At 55.3% G+C, this 15,640-nt stretch overlaps 1 protein-coding gene across 2 annotated transcripts; it reads right to left on the reverse strand.

The window, feature by feature from the left end:
• Positions 1-941: 941 nt before the first annotated feature.
• Positions 942-14,098, reverse strand: ADISSP (adipose secreted signaling protein). Of its 2 annotated transcripts, none has more exons than XM_040447579.1 (6): positions 13,969-14,098; positions 6,995-7,111; positions 5,352-5,494; positions 2,827-2,965; positions 1,819-1,941; positions 942-1,587 (listed from the first exon to the last, which is right to left on the reverse strand). In XM_040447579.1, the coding sequence occupies exons 2-6, from the start codon at positions 7,011-7,013 to the stop codon at positions 1,487-1,489; spliced, it is 525 nt and encodes a 174-aa protein (XP_040303513.1). In that variant the 5' UTR covers positions 7,014-7,111; positions 13,969-14,098; the 3' UTR covers positions 942-1,486. The 2 variants fall into 2 exon arrangements, with proteins under 2 accessions (XP_040303513.1, XP_040303514.1); XM_040447580.1 differs by having other exon boundaries at positions 6,995-7,164.
• Between the last annotated feature and the right edge of the window lie 1,542 nt (positions 14,099-15,640).

Genomic DNA, 15,640 nt, shown 5'->3' on the forward strand with positions numbered 1-15,640 from the left:
AGGAGGGGCAGCAAGAGGAAGGAGGATGTGCAGAGCTTTGGCCTGAAGGGCCGCGTGCGTGGATTGATGGGCTCAGCCTACACAGGGAGCTGGGCAGAGCAGCCCCATGCCACAGAAAAATGGCTGGGGACTGGCACGAGAGTCACAGGAGTATAGGACCTCCCCAGGCGTGGCACCGACCATCCAAGTGTGACTGTTAATTTTAAAACTTTCTCAGCAGGCTAATGAGGAGGATACAGGCTGAAGGCACTTATGAGAGGATGTGGGGGAACATGCGGGGGCCGGGGGCTTCCTTCAGGACAAATGATTCATCTGAGAAGGTCCCTAGGGCAGCCTATGAATGACCCACTTGCACCCTATCCCAGCTACCCAAGCGCAGTGGGACTTGGGGAGCTGCAGGGTGGACAGAAGAAGCACTAAGAGCTGATCTTTGGCTCTGCCATCAACTCAATGTGCCATTGGGACATTTCCTGCCCACCCATGACATGCAGCTGACCCACCTGCCTGAGAACCCTAAGGCGACAATAAAGCATTTATGCTTCAGGTGAAGCCAGAGCCTGCTTGTACCTCACAGGAGAGGGCCCCAATGGAGGAGTAGTGGAGGGGGCCTGGGTTCAAAAAAGGGAGAGTGCTTTCAGCTTTGTGCAGAGCTGGGAAATGACCAGAAGGGGGTGCTGCTGTCTCTCTGTCAAATATCCCAAACAGAACTTCCCCTAAGACCTCTCTCTGGCTTAGGCATAAGGCCTCACCCCAGCCAAACTTATGTCAACTATTCCCAGGCCTAAAATACCACTCGTGCATACTTCGTTGGGGGCTAGGTGCTATAATACCATGAAGTGCCCTTACCTCCTAAAAGAATGAACACAACCAGAGCTGTTCCTTAACTCATCTGCATAGGATTGGGCATTCTCAGAGCGATGGAAAACAAACATTAGCTGGCCTCTGATGTCCACTGAAACTTTTATTTCTTTAGGGTTTTATCCCAACCAGTCCTTTAAAAACCAAGTAACACAGATCTGGGGGTTAGGGCTTGGGGACTGCACCTCCCTCCTACTCAGTGTGGACAGCAGTAGGAAAGAGGGAGGGGGCAGGGGAGGGCAAAAGCCAGACAGCAGCAGCATTAATGGGAGTGACGACGACGTCACAGAGCCAGTTCCCTCCTCTCCCAAGCCCTGGCTGGAGCCCCTGTGACTTGGGGTGGAGGGTGGGTAGAACCCACCCCAGGCCCCCCCTCCCCTCCTCAGATAGCCTCCTTGGGGGCTCAACCCATTTCTTCCAGCAGGAGACTGAGGCACACAGGAGGAAGTGGGAGAGGAGGACACACGAGAGGCAGGGAGGTGGCACAATGAAGGCAGAGGTGAGAGGCCCCTGGACACCCCACACCCACCCCGGGGAGGGGTGAGGAAGCCACACCATGATATAGCGTTCGGGGAGATGAGGTGGGGTTTAAGGCTGTGGGGCTCTGAGGCGCGCAGGGCCGCAGGCCTCAGTCAAAGCCGTGCCAGTCGCTGTGCTCTGAGTCGTATTCTAGCTCGGCACCCACGCACTTGACCCCATCAAGCAGCATGGGTGTGCCATGGTGTCGGTCTGCAAGGCAGGTGACAAATCAGGATACCAGGCTGGTTCCCTCGCCCCACCCACTCTAGGAGACTCCCCTCCACCTTCCCTCTGGGCTCTGCTGGGATGGGGGTGGGGGGAAGGTACCCGGGAACCCCAGGCCAGAGCAAGGACCCCTCTTTCAGATGGGGAGGGCAGAAATCCCTTGCAGTCAAGCTGGCACCTCCCCCCTCTAGCCAGACCCAAAGCTCGCACGCTCACCCATGACTCGCGCTTGCACTGTCACTCGCACACAGGTGCCGGTGCCACCTTCACAGGCTAGCAGCATCTCCTCCTTGAGGACTCCCTCTTTGTGTGCCGAGTATTCACATTTGACGCTGTAACCTGCCCAGATGATCAGCATCTCTGTGGCCTCCCGCCCCTGTCCCCCAGCACTCACTGGCACCAAGACTGGCCACCTCCTCCAAAGGAGTAAGGATGGCCCAGGACTTGTCCCCCCAGGGCTGGGCACACAGGCCCTGGAAACTTCCTCCTCTTCAATGAGGTCTGTGTGTTTCCAGCCTGTGGACAACCCTGTTATGGCTCCAAGGGTCAAACTCGGGCTTCCAGGAGGAGGGTCCAGTGGTTCCCCAAAAGGGCAGGAAGGGAGAGGGGGTTGATAGGGAAAGGGGGATGGGCAAGGCCTTCGCAGATGGGGTGGCAAGAGGTAAAGGCCTGTGGGAGCTCACTGAATCCACTTAAGGGCAAAGTCATGAGGAGGAAATAGGGGGACATGAAACTGAAACTGGGGTGTGAGTGACTATGAAACTGACACCCTAGCCTCCAGGTGGCAGGAGAGGGCCTGAAGCTACAGGGAAGGCAGAAGCAGTCCCAACTCCAAAGCCTGTGACTGCCGGGTGCTAGGAGGTAGCTGCCCAGGGTCCCTGGGGCTCTGGCAGATTCTTCTTGAAGGGCAGACAGGAGGGAGAGCTGGAGGCCCAGAGCCAGTTGCTCATTGGCTCCACCACCTCACTGAGGGTACTATCAGGTGATATACACAGGCACTGGTCAGCAGGGTGAGCCCCCGGACCCCTGCCCAGGGAGCAAGGCCTGGGGCATGGGAGCTGCTGAGATGCCACACTGCAAGCTCTTAAAGAGGCGTCATGTCGCCCAACTGCTGAACTGCCCATCTACCCTAGAACAGGGGGAAGCACCCCATGCTCTCACTCTGTTACATCCAGGCCCTGCTGGAGGAGGGTAGGCCTCCAGCACCCTGAGCAGGGCACACACCTTCTGGGATGGGCATGACGCTGAGGAGCTTGAGGTGTAGGCTAGGGACAGGTGCTTCTCGGACGTCCTTGCTCAGCCTGTGCACCGGGGGCAGAGTGAAGGTAATCTCATACCTGTGCAAGATCTTCAGGAAGCCAACCTGTAGCAAGAAGGTGGGGAGGGGGAGGCACCTAGTCACTCTCAGCCTACCCCAGGGCCCACCCAGCTCCTGCCACCTGGGATCCTGTGCGCCCCTGCACCGGCTGCTATAGGAATCCCAGAGGGGGTCTAACTCCCTCCGCCACTCCAGCTTGTCCACACACCAAGTCCAGTGGCTCCAGGCACTTCGCCTGAGGACCTCATCCCCTCAGCTGGTTACTCAGCACCTGTTGTGTGGGCCCCACAGCAAACGTTGGCCCACTTTATAGATAAGGAAATGGAAGCCAGGCAGTATGGCCAGGGTAAAGGTTTCCCTAGGCTTCTTGGCCACTCCTGCCACGTGTGGCACATATCAAGGCAGCAGCCATTGCCCACAGGGGAAGCTAGCTCAAAGTCCCACGATGCAGGCCGTTCACCTGCCCCCGCCACTGCCAGCACCTGCCCAGAGCCAATAGGCTGGGGTCAGGGACACGGGTCCTTTAGCCACTCCTGTGGAGACAGTGGGCAGCACACACATTGCACCGGATGAAGGACGGGATAGAATTAGAAAAACAGACACTAGACCAGCTGTGTCAGTGTAAAGCTGGCCCATGGGCACCAGCTACTGAACTCTGCTGGCACCTGAACGTGGACGCCTGCCTGCCCACTCAAATGCTCAGTGTGCCCAAAGCCCCACAAGCCATTTCTGTTGTTCATACACGGTGACTGGCAACCAGTGCCCCCTGGGATAGATGCCAACCTTGGATAAGTCCAGTCATGTGAAGGGCCACAAGCTGGGGTGGCAGCTGAGCAGGTAGGCTGGCCAGAGGGCAGTCCAGGAGGCACAGGGGTGCGTAATGTACCCACAACTTATGTGCACACAGACTGGCATGCTCAGTTTCAAGGGCTGCACAGCTCTGCTCCTGGGGCTTGTTAGGACTGGCTGCGTGAAGCATTTGGCCTTTCGATGGGACAGGCAGACATCACGGTATGACAAAGCTTAGCCCATGTGGCTCCCGCACTTTGCAGGTGGAGGACACAGTCCTCAAGAACGATTTCTGGCTATCCTGCCAATGGTGACCCTGTGGCCCAGCCGCACCAACTGCAGAATTTTCCAGGGGAAATCTCAGAGATGTGCAAAAAACACTCCTTGCTGCCCTATTTATAACAATAAAAAATAGAAACATTCGTAACACCAGGAATAGTGAACCAGCTAAATCAGTGATGATACATTTAATGGAATACCAGACAGTTGTAAAATCTTGTGGAAAATTATTTACTGACATAGGAAATGGTTCACAACACAAGCAAGCAAAACACTGCTGTGATACTAGCTTTTTGTTTTGGTAGAGCCAAAAAAGCTGAAACGACACACATCAAAAATTAACTGTCATCGTGTCTAGATACTATGATTGTGTGTGCTTTTAAATTTCTTTATAGTTTTCTCTAGCTTCCAAATTTTCTCTAATAGACGTCAATGGATTTTGCAATGGGGAGGTGGCGGGAAAGGGAGCTATTCCCTAAAGTTTTGTTTCATTCTGTTTATTCCCTCGAGGAAGTTATCAGCTAAAGGAAAAGAGCACGGATGTTACATTTGGGCAGAAAATGATGAATCTGGGCCCCTCCTCAGGGAGGTCTCAATGGACCAGATGCCCTCCCCTTGCCAGGGCATTCCTGTTCAGCTTCAGAGCCCTGGCTTATTGCCAACCTGAAGGCCTCACTCCGTTTCCCCACAATCCATCCCCTCCAGACACTTCTTCCTGCACCTTCAAGTGCATGTGGGATCTGATAGGGCCCCAGCAGTCGGGGAAGTCACACCAGAGGGTGTGTGAGGTGTGACGCTGAGAGAGGTGGACGCTCCACCCAGAAAGCATGGCGGTGCTCAGTAAACACTCATACCGCAAAGAGCCTAAATCAGCCAGAGGTCTGGCAAGAAGGGAAATAACGTCACACCTTGTTGCCAGCAAAATTCCCCTCACACCTGCGTTCTTTCATCTCATTCTTGCACTAACTCTCCGAGGCGTGAACTGCCTTCATCTCAGAGAAGAGGAAACTGAGGTGACCTGCCCAGGGTCACAGAGACAGATGAGCGGGCCTGGTCCTGAACCCAAGCCCTGCGGCACCTCGAGCCCTGCTACCACCTTCCATTGCTGTTGTTGGGGTGACACTAATAAGAGTTCGGTTCCTCTTGTTCGAGTACCGTGCTAAAGGTACTCATTTCATCACTGCAATCTCACCACCTCCCCCCCCACTTTACAGATAGGGAAACCAAGGCCCAGGAAGGGACAAAGATGTGCCTTTGCAGCCAGCTTAGAGGACATGGAACAGACAGGTCCAGGAAGCCAGGCAGGGCCATGGAGGATGTAGAGGGAGTAAGGCGGAAGATGGCGGGGGAGGTGTGCACATACCTTGACCAGAAAGCTGCTGTCGCTCTCCTGGGTGACCATGACCACGGAGTCATGCAGCTTCTCATCAAAGTGTACATGGCTCTGGGAACCTTCTGCATCATGGCCTGCCGCAAAGCGGATACTCCGGACTCTGGGCTTGTTGCCTAGGAAGAGAGTGGGAGGGCTCCAGGGGCTGCCGGCTTCCTTTACCGCCAGGAAACTATTCCCCCTTGTCACCCCCTGGCCGACCCCCTGGCAACTACCCTTGACATCATCTAGCACACACTGCCTGGACTCCTTTCAGGGCTAGGCCACGTCCTACTGAACACTAGAGGTTATGAGGGTTAAAGCTGCCAACCTGCCCAGTCCTCCCACAAAATACAAGCACCCTGAGAACTGGTGTGGCAGAGGCAGTCAGGGATTGGCTAGTACAATCTCTTACTTAGAGGAGATGAGGCTGATGACAGAGACCAGAAGAGTCCTCCAGACTCTTAGCTCCAGGCCTTGGGTACCCTACGCCGTGCTCTCCTTCACAGTGCCAAGCTCCCATCTCTGGAATCTTCTCTTCCAGGTCTGTCAGTGCCAAGGCCCCTCCTGATGAACCCTAACCCGAGAGGAGGTGGGCAGGGACACAAACAGCCTCTTTGGGACCTTTCTGGGGGTGGGAGAAAGCAAAGGGGGCCAAAAACCACACTGAGCCCACCTAGAAGAGGCTGCAGTTACCTCTTAACTCCATCACTGATCACCAGCAAGGAAGATGGAAGAACCCAGGGGAGCCTCTCAGACCCCTCCCAGAAACACCCTTCCCTCCTCTACTTCATGACCACCCCCCCACACCCCGCAAAACACACAGGGCCCTCAGCTATCCCTAGCTGTGTCTGGTTCTCCAAGGCCAGGAGGCAGGGAGTTGAGATGGACAGAGCAATTGGAGCTGGGCTGAGGGCCTGGGCTGGGGGAGACCCATCTTGCCATGAGAAGGACCTCAATCCTCTCTGGCTCACAGCCACAGACTCCCAGGAGCCCTGCCCAGAGTCCTTTTGGTGGCAGGGGCTGGGCCGGACCTGGCCTGGGTTCTTGAACACTCACTGGAGGCCTGGGGAGTGGGGAGGGGCAGCCTGGCACTTCCACATTCCCTGCTGAGGCCCCCAGAACTGACCCTCAAATTTTACCTGGCCTCCCTTGCCTAAAACCCTCTGTGAGCCCTTCTGGACCGTGAATGAAACCAAAATTCCCTTCTGCAGCCTCCTGTGGCCCTACCTACCTTATCAGCCTCAGTGCTCACCCCCAGGTCCTAATGCCCCCCACCAGCCCCCACAGTGGAATAGCGGGGCTGAAACATAGGGACATGAGGGCACATACTTCCATAAACCAGCACACCAAGGAGCCAGCAAGCGTCCTCAGGTTCCCTGCTAGTGCTTGCATGAGCACCGGGACCCAACAAAAACACTGGTATAATTACACTGATGTAATGTAATTCTCCCTCTCTCTCTCTCTCTCTCTCTCTCTCTCTCTCTCACACACACACACACACACACACACACACACACGCACACACACATGCACACACACACACAGCCAATGCAGGCCCCACAAGTAACAATACCCCTCCCACCAGGGTCCCCTGGGAGACCTGTGCAAATCTGCCAAGCTAGGGAGGCACTCACCCTTGTTGGCTGCAGCCATGGATGCCCTCCCTGCCACGGAGAAAGACGCGCAGCTCCAGCCAGACACCCGCCGCTCAAGCGCAGCAGCCTCCCATGCTCAGGGACGCCAGCAGGAGCCTGAAGGATGGGGAGTGGGAGGGCAGGGGTCAGGGCCACCCATGGCCCTACGGCTTGGGCTCAACAGCCCAAGGGGTGCCTGTACCCTCTAGCATGGGGGGGGGGGCTTCTGCTCCCCCACTCCTCACATTCCCCAAGAGCCCTCACCCCTGCCTGATGCCCTACTGACCCAGAGCCCCACCAGCATGTGCTGAGCCGTGGCTTCTCAGTGCCAAAGCATCGGTACGGGACTCTGGTACCCAACCCACCTGAGGCTGGCAGGAGGGACAGCCTGAAAAGGAAAAGGATACCACTGGCACTTTTTAGAGGCTAGTTCTCATGCTGGTGACCCCAAGGGCTAGACCCTCCTGTAGCCAGATGCCACATTATTCAGGTTACACACACCCAGTCAGCTGGGTCTAGGTCAGAGTCAACAAGATGCTTGAAAGAGAGCGAGAATGGGGGCCCACCTAAGATGGGTCCTTGGAGATTCCCTCCCAGTGACAGGTCAGTGCCATATGCTGAACAGATGCCCCGTGAAGGAATTGCCCCATTGCAACCCACCATTCGGCCTCTGGCCTCACTCTCCGGGCCAGCCTCCTAGCTCAGCTCCCCAAGGGCAGCCTCAGGGCAGGGGCAGCGGGAGGCACCCCCAGGAAGCCTGTGTGAGCAGCCTGGCCTCTGATGGGCTGAGCTGGGACCATCTAAGCATCAAAAAGAATAATGAGGGCAACTGATGGAAACAGATGGAATACATAAAACTGGAGCATTCACAGAGATTACAAAAAAAGAAGAACGCAAAATAAACACACCCGAACCCTCGTTCACTGACAGTAGCAAGGCCCTCTTTACTCGGAAAACTGGCAATAAAGAGAAATAATTCAGCCTGTCCCTCGGCCTTTCATGTAACTAAATTGTCCCGGTGGTTAAAGGAAGGCTCTTCTTTACAGAAGAATCCTCACTATTAAGTAACAAAGGAATGGCCAAATGCCAAGCAAGTGCCAAAGAGACAAAGGCTGGAGACAGGGAGGCTGGGGATCCTTAACAAGGAGGGCAAAGGTTGGCAGAAGTAGATGCTCACAGATGCCCCAGTGCCACCTACGGATGGCCTGGGGTTCTTAAGAAGAATGACACGAGTTTGCATGGAGGGATGTAGTGTCAGCCAGTCATACGCTGTCAAGCTCCCCTCACTCACAATGGGACAACCTGACACACAGAGGCTTCCTGATGTGAGACGCCATGAAGTCCCAGCATCACTGACAAGGGGGTCCTGCCTGAAATGTCTAACCTAAATCTAAAGAAGCCCCGAGCTCTAACTTCTTGCTTATTGAAAATGCAAGGGGTGCCTGGGTGGCTCAGTCGGTTAAGCGTCCGACTTCGGCTCAGGTCACGATCTCGCGGTCCGTGAGTTCGAGCCCCGCGTCAGGCTCTGTGCTGACCGCTCAGAGCCTGGAGCCTGTTTCGGATTCTGTGTCTCCCTCTCTCTCTGACCCTCCCTTGTTCATGTTCTGTCTCTCTCTGTCCCAGAAATAAATAAACGTTAAAAAAAAAAATTTAAAAAAAAAGAAAATGCAGAGGTTAGTGCACACATTAGATAACTCCATGAAAAAGCAAAGAAGCAAACCCAGAAGTCAGAATATTCTACAAGACAACTGATGGGTAATTTTGGTTTTTTCCCCCAAAGTGCAAGAAAAATAAAGGAGAGGAGCACCTGGGTGGCTCAGTCATTTGAGTGTCCGACTCTTTATTTCGGCTCAGGTCATGATCTCACGGTTCATGAGTTCAAGCCCCACATGGGGCTCTGCACTGACATAACTATTTCTCCCCCTCTCTGCCCCTCCCTGGCGCTTGCGCACACGCTCTCTCTCTCTCTCTCTCTCTCAAAATAAATAAACTTAAAAAAAAAAAAAAAGAAAAGAGGGGCACCTGAGTGGCTCAGCCGGTTAAGCATCTGACTTCGATGACTTTGACTTCGGCTGAGGTCATGGTCTCGCAGTTTGTGAGTTTGAGCCCCACATGGGGCTCTGTGCTGACAGCTCAGAGCCTGGAGCCTGCTTCTGATTCTGTGTCTCCCTCTCTCCCTGCCCCTCCCTCCCCAACTCAGGCTCTGTCTCTTTCTCTCAAAAATAAACATAAAAAAAATTTTTTTTTAAAAAGAATAAAAAAAGAAAAATATAGGAGGGGCAGCTGTTCTAAATAGGGGATGGGCAAACTATAGCCTGAGGCTGCTGCCTGTTTTTTGTGAAGTTTTATTTGAATACAACTGTACGCCTTTGTTTACATGTTGTCCAAAACTGCTTCTGCACTAAAGCAAAACTACTTTGAGTAGTTGCAACAGAGACCACATGGCCTGCAAAGTCTAAAATATTTACTATCTGGCCCTTTACAGAAAAAGTTTGCCAACTGCTGTTCTAAATTAACACACAAAGAGACCAAGAAGGATACTCTATGGGACAAGTGACCTGGATTTTTCCACCACATCAGCTGCAAGAAGAAAAATAAATGGGGTAGGGGGTTCTAACTACCTATAAAGAAAGGACATTTGGGGGATAACTGGAAAATGTGAATGGAGCTAGATCTGAGGTGGCATTAAGAAATATTAGCTGATCTCGTTGAGATGATGGACTTGTGTCATGTAGAGATGTATGTCCTTATTTTTCACAGATACACACTGAAGTATTTAGAGATGAGCAACCCATGTATGACCTTGGCTAATCCGGGGAATGAAGAGAAACCACAGGGTGGCCTCCTAGTTGGGGGCTGGGCTTGCAGAGGACATGACCTTGAGGTCCCTTAGGTACCAAGCTGCCCCGGTAGCAGGCCTCAACTCCTTTCCCACTTCCCAGTGCAAGAGAAGCCCACCCAGCCCCGACGGCCTCATGAGCATCGTAAACAGCTCAGGTACCAGCCTCCCACAGATGTGAGGCAGCCTACAGAGGTACAGCGAAGGGCAAGGCTTGGGTCCCAAGGTCCCAGGCCCTTCCCAGGCCCTCCCCCGGCCCCTACCTCAGCTAGCTCCCAGGCCCAGGAACAGGGAAGGGAACTATGCCCCCACTTATCTCTGGCCAGTGCCACTCTGGGGTCAGTCCCAGAAAGGCAGCCCCTTAGCCCTGGAATGCTCAACTCATCCCCAGAGAGCCTGGTCCTTAAAGAGAGGCCTGCCCCCCAATCCACCTACTCCAGCCATCTGCTGAAGCTGTAGACTCAGAACTATGTAAAAAATGTGAAAAATGACCAAGCACGAAGGTACCAGGCCCGCTTCCTACCTTCTGCAGAGGCTGCTCCAGCCACACCTCTGGAGCCACAGGCGAACAACAACTCAATGCCCGCAAGTTCCCCCCATCTCCCAAGACCCTTCCTGCAGGCCCGGGTGAAACTCTTAACCAGTGGCTGGTGAGGAAAGGCCCCTGGAGACTCCTTCCACAAATACTCTGACCCACTACATGCAGGGCCCCCTCCCTGTCTTTCCCAATAACCCACTGCTATGGCCTGCCTGCCTCCGTCCAGGCCCTCCCTCCTGCCTGGAACAATCCCCTGCCCCCATCCAAACCTTAGCCTCGGTCTCAGCCCCAGAGGACTTTTTTAGGGTAGCACAATCCTCATTTTATGTTCATCATTTTATGTTCCCCACCTTACCAGGGCAAGGACTGTGTTTTTGCCAAACTCTTTGTCCCCAGTACCCAGCCCAGCACCTGGCAGGGAGCAGCTGTGTCCAGTTTATATTCGTTAAATGAATGAATGACCAAACTAAGGGGAACCCAAGCATGGGCCTTGGCTGGACCCTCTTGGTAGATGTGACATGTCAAGGCCAGTGACTCTAAACCGGAAGCTCTCAGAAAGAGGAACTCACCCTGCTCTCTTAGCCAACCCTTGCCCCAGAGGGCACTCCCCTCCCCCCATCTCACGGAGTGTGGCCTCCCACTGGGCATTATTCTAGCCTTGCCACAATCAGTTGCTCCCCTTGAGATGGAATGCCCTCTGCACTGCCCAGAGCTCAGTACAGAGCAGGCATTCAAGCATGCCTGTAGCGCTTGGGCAGTGAGAACACAGAGATGGAAGGCAAGTGACTTAAGGGGCCAGAGGAGGCTAGAAAAAGCAAGCCTCCTTTCTCAGCAGAGAGCCCTGTCAGTCTCTGTCCCGTGGGAGCCAGACTCTCATCCAAACACAATTCCACAGCAGAAGCAGGAGGAGAAGGTATCTAGCTTCCCCCTGCTGCAGCTGTGTCCACAGGAACTGCTAGGCCCCCTCGTAACCCCAGGCCTCTTCCCGTGCTAGCCAAGCCCTGAGTGTGGCCCAAGCTGCACAGCCCCACAGAGACAGTGGGGACGTGGTCAGGAGCATGGGCTGCAGGGCCCAGCAGTGCTGGTTCACATTCAGGCAGCATGGGAAGTTACTTTCAGTCTCTGTGCCTCAGTTTCCTCATCTGTAACACAGGAATAAGCAGTGACCTCTTCCTCTGAGAGTTTGGTGCAGCTGGTACTTGAACCTCTTGACAGAGCTGCCCATTCCACCCGCATCTTTGCAAAAGCAAATCCCAAAGGCCCGGTTTCTAAAGCAACAGCAATTTCAGGGTAGCAGTGGTAGAGAGGCTCTTCACACTAATCCTGGAATGGCCCTCAGGGTGGGCCCCAGGGACTTCAGCCTTCTCAGAAAACAGCTCAAGGGGTGAGGGGCCTCCCCCCCTTCCCTTCTCCTGCCTCTCTCCTCCCCCATTCCCAAGCCAGCCAGGTCCCCAGTGATTGCCAGAGAGCAGACTTGCAGACCGCTGCCCCCTTCAACCAGAGGAAGATGTGAAGAATGTATATTCTGAGAAATGTCCCAACCCCAACAACAAAAACAAGACCCCCTCCCCAGATTAGATAAACTGTCAACAGGTCACCGGTGGTGATACCATGGACAGTCACAGGATGGGGAGGGATGGAAAGCTGGAACAAGGGCCTTACAGGTCTTGTCTGGTTCTTAGTTACTCTCAGGGAAACTGGAGGAACCGTCTCTTTGGGAGACAGAGAGCTGAGGTCCCTCTCAGCTTTAAAGAGAAAGGCCGCTTCAAGGTTACCCTATCTAGGGCAGGGCACAGCCAGGCCCGGTGGAACCTCTGGCATGAGAAGGTCCAGGGATACGGCAAGTGAGCAAACAGAAGGACAAATGGACAGTTACCCAGAAACCCGGAGTTCTCAGCCCCCTAGGCTCCTGTCCCACAGGGTGCTAGCTGCTACTCCAGGCTGTCCCAAGATAGGGCCCAAGGCTCCAGACTGAAAAGAGCACCAAGACAGTACCCATGGCAAATTGGAGCTCCAGAACATGCCATGCTTGCCCTCCATCCCACAGCTGCACCCCTGATACCACTTCTCGGCCTCAGAAGCAGCCCCAGATCCCAGGCATCACAGGGCAAGCCCCAGCTAGTCCTCCGCTTTGCGGCTGGGGGCACGGCCCCAAACTCTTGGGGTCTCTTTCTCATTCATTCCTCCATCCCCACCCTCAACCTGTGCAAGGACTTTCTGAGCCAGGAACTCCACGACGTTCTACCTCCCCGCCTCCCCCACTCCCACCCCACCCTAGCCCACAGCTAAATCCTGGCTTAAGGACGCAGTCCAGCAGGAGCACTGTCCAGCCTCTCATTAAAGCTCAAACTTGTAAACAGAGTGCCCATTGAGATGACACTGACCTGCTGATTCCAGAACCTGACATAGGACTGGGCACATAGTGAGGGAATTGCATGCCTACAACAAAGCCTGGAAAGGCAAGGCTGGGTGCCAGGTTTGGTGGTGGCAGTTTTACATCAACTCAGTCTGGATGTGACTCCATTTCCTCTCTCTCTACCAGGCAAAAGTGCAGGGTTAAATATAGTGTCTCTCTCTCACAAGCAGGGGTGAAGTGGGGAAGAGACCCCTACCATCCCACACACTTGTGTCTCCCCAAACTCATCCCCCATGCCCCAGCTAGAGGGTTCTTAGACCCCTCTAAACTCCAGATTGCCTGCCCCACCGAGGCCTTGCCCTGAGCCTGTCACCTGAAGACCCCAAGAAGTAGAGGCCAGGCCTGGTCCAGGGGGCGACACTTGCCCCTGACCTTCTTTAGCTCCCAGGGGAGAGAAATGCCCTACTCCCACTTCCCAATACCAAGATTCAAGAAAAAAGGCAACCTAAAGATTCTCTTCTCAGTCCAGCAGAGCTCCTGGTCCAGAAGTTAAATAAAACCGCTCCTGCTGTGATGATAGGAAGGATATGGCCAAGCCCCCAAAGGCATCAGGGGCCCGGGTGTAAGACCCTGTATCCTCTCAGGGCCTCCATCCCCGTGGGTGTGGCGCCCCATCACCGCCCCTTTCTCATCTTCTGGGGGAAGAGATGCAGTTAGACGTCCCCCCTCCATCACACCCCTCGCAGGCTTCTAGGTGGCAGCTCTGTCCCTCATAGATAATCCTCTGCCCTCCCCACCCTCACCTCTGCTGACGCAGGAGTCTCAGGAGTCCGCACTGCCCGACATCACCGCCCTCCTCCCTGAAGATGTCGAGAACAAGAGGTTCAGAGGCTACTGGTCCAAGGTCACACAGCGAGGCAGTGACAATAGCGGGGGAGGGATACGTGTGTGCTGACGGTGCTGAGCCCATTACGCCCCCACCCTCGCTGTGTCACACGTGCCCCCGACAACGCGCCGCGGAAAACATCCCGTCTCCACCACCTAACGGTCACCCGCGGCCTCCGGACTGACATTTCCCCAGCTCAGATGCCAGAGAGCACCCCGGTGCGGACCGACAGCGGAACCGTCGCCCCAGCCCGGTGGGGTCCTAGTCACCAACTGCCTAGGACGGCGCTCTGCCGGGAGAAGATCTCGCCGAGTGGGGCGGAACTGGGAGGTGGCAGGAGGAGGAGCATTCTCACCGTGCAGGGCGCACCCCGGGGCCAGTCGGGCACGGTCGACCGCGGTGGCAGCGGTGGCGGTCGCGGCGGCAGCGGGGACTCAACGCCGGGCACGAGGAGGGAACCCCGCGCCGCCGCCGCCGCCCGCTTCACCGGCACGCCCCCGCCTCCGCCCATTGGCCGACCGAGGGGGTGGGGCGAGGACTCTTCCGACCAATAAGAGGACGCCAGAGAACCGCCAACGGGCGTTGCGCCACTGCATCACGTGCAGGGGGCCCTCTGCTGCGCCAGGCTAGCCTACACCTACCGACGGCCCGGCGAGTTCTCGCGATGAAAAGATCCAGGCAGCCAGAAGTGGCCAGGGGCCAGCATGGGGCGGAAAGGGGAGAGGGAAGGAGGAGCGTCTCGAATACGCCCCGCCCGCGTCCCAACTTCAGCGGTGGAGTTTGCACGACCCGCCTGGGCCCCAACTCGAAAGGGGGCTTTCCTGGGCTCTGTCCCCTCGAGCAGCCATAAGGCAGGACTCAGAGATAGGTGGGGCGCCTGTAGGTCTCTTTTCTCCCTAGGCTTACAAGCCCGCATCGGCAATCGATATGGGCATAGCTAGGTCCTCCGGTTCAGGAGCTGAGAAACCTCCATCCTTCCCATTTTGCGACCTCGGGGTTTCAGCCTCTTCCTCTTCCACCCTATCCCTCCGCCTCAGAGGAGCGCTCTCGCGCAGACTCGAAAGGCGTCCTGGGAGCCGGACCGGCCCGATTAAGCATCAGAACAAAGAAGGCACGCGGGATGGGCCCCGGGGGACCGCAGCCTCTGCTCCTGGTCTCCATGGAGGCGGTCGCCATGGCAGCGGGATGCGCGTAGCTCAGCGTCTCGGGGTGGGATGTGAGCACCTGCACGGAGACTGGGAGCGAGAGGCGTGGTCCTAGGGTCTTTAGGAATTCCAGTAGCTGCTCCGCGGGTGGTCCTGGAACAACGGTTCTCCTCCCACATTTCGCTGGCCTTGACAGGGTCCCTAAAGTGCCTGCGGGGAGCCTTCCAGAGCCCGAGGTTCTCTCCTTCCAATGTAACTAGGGGGAGAGATGGTATGGCACGGCTCAGGGTCGGCTTCCTTTTAGAGGGACCTGGGTCGCTGCCTTTGGGGACCCGTCAAGGTTCCTGCCTTCCGATGGATACCCGTGACTCCTAACCTATCCCGTGGCCTCTGGCCTCCACACTGTTGGCAAATTAATCTTACTGGGCTATTGTTTCCATCGCATCTTCCCCTCCTCCAAAACCTCCGTGTTCTGGGACTGTCTCAAGCAGAATTTCACAAACTTTTTAGAAGCATTTTGGGTGATTCGTGATCACTCTGGCGTTTGAGATACTGCCCTCCAGCGTGGGCATTGGGAGATTCCTACGTTCTGATCCCAGCCCATCCACTTCTGCCAGATGATCTTTCACTACCCAGCCCCACCGTTCCATGTGCCCCACTATGCTCCCTCCGCTAAATTGTATTCTCATGTCTATTCGATTCTGCAGCGTTTAAAGTTGGCAGACAGTGGGCCTAAAGGAGACTACAGATGTATTTTGTTTAGCCCACACGAGGCTTTTAAAAATTCTAATTCCTTTTCTCCTCCTTTCTCTTCCTCCTCTCTTTCTTTTTCCTCTTCCTCCTCTTCCTCTTCTTATTCCCCTTTTAAAATATCAGAAGACC

This window comes from Herpailurus yagouaroundi, unplaced genomic scaffold, assembly GCF_014898765.1.
Source record: "Herpailurus yagouaroundi ecotype Mexico unplaced genomic scaffold, PumYag 196, whole genome shotgun sequence".
Taxonomy (NCBI): domain Eukaryota; kingdom Metazoa; phylum Chordata; class Mammalia; order Carnivora; family Felidae; genus Herpailurus; species Herpailurus yagouaroundi.

What these genes read in the sequence shown, in the direction of transcription:
- ADISSP (XM_040447579.1), bottom strand. An exon ending in ACAGCAGCTTTCTGGTCAAG is followed by an intron (nt 2,966 to 5,351) that starts GTATGTGCACAC and finishes TTCTTGCTACAG; the next exon opens with GTTGGCTTCCTGAAGATCTT. An exon ending in CGTCATGCCCATCCCAGAAG is followed by an intron (nt 1,942 to 2,826) that starts GTGTGTGCCCTG and finishes TCATCTGGGCAG; the next exon opens with GTTACAGCGTCAAATGTGAA.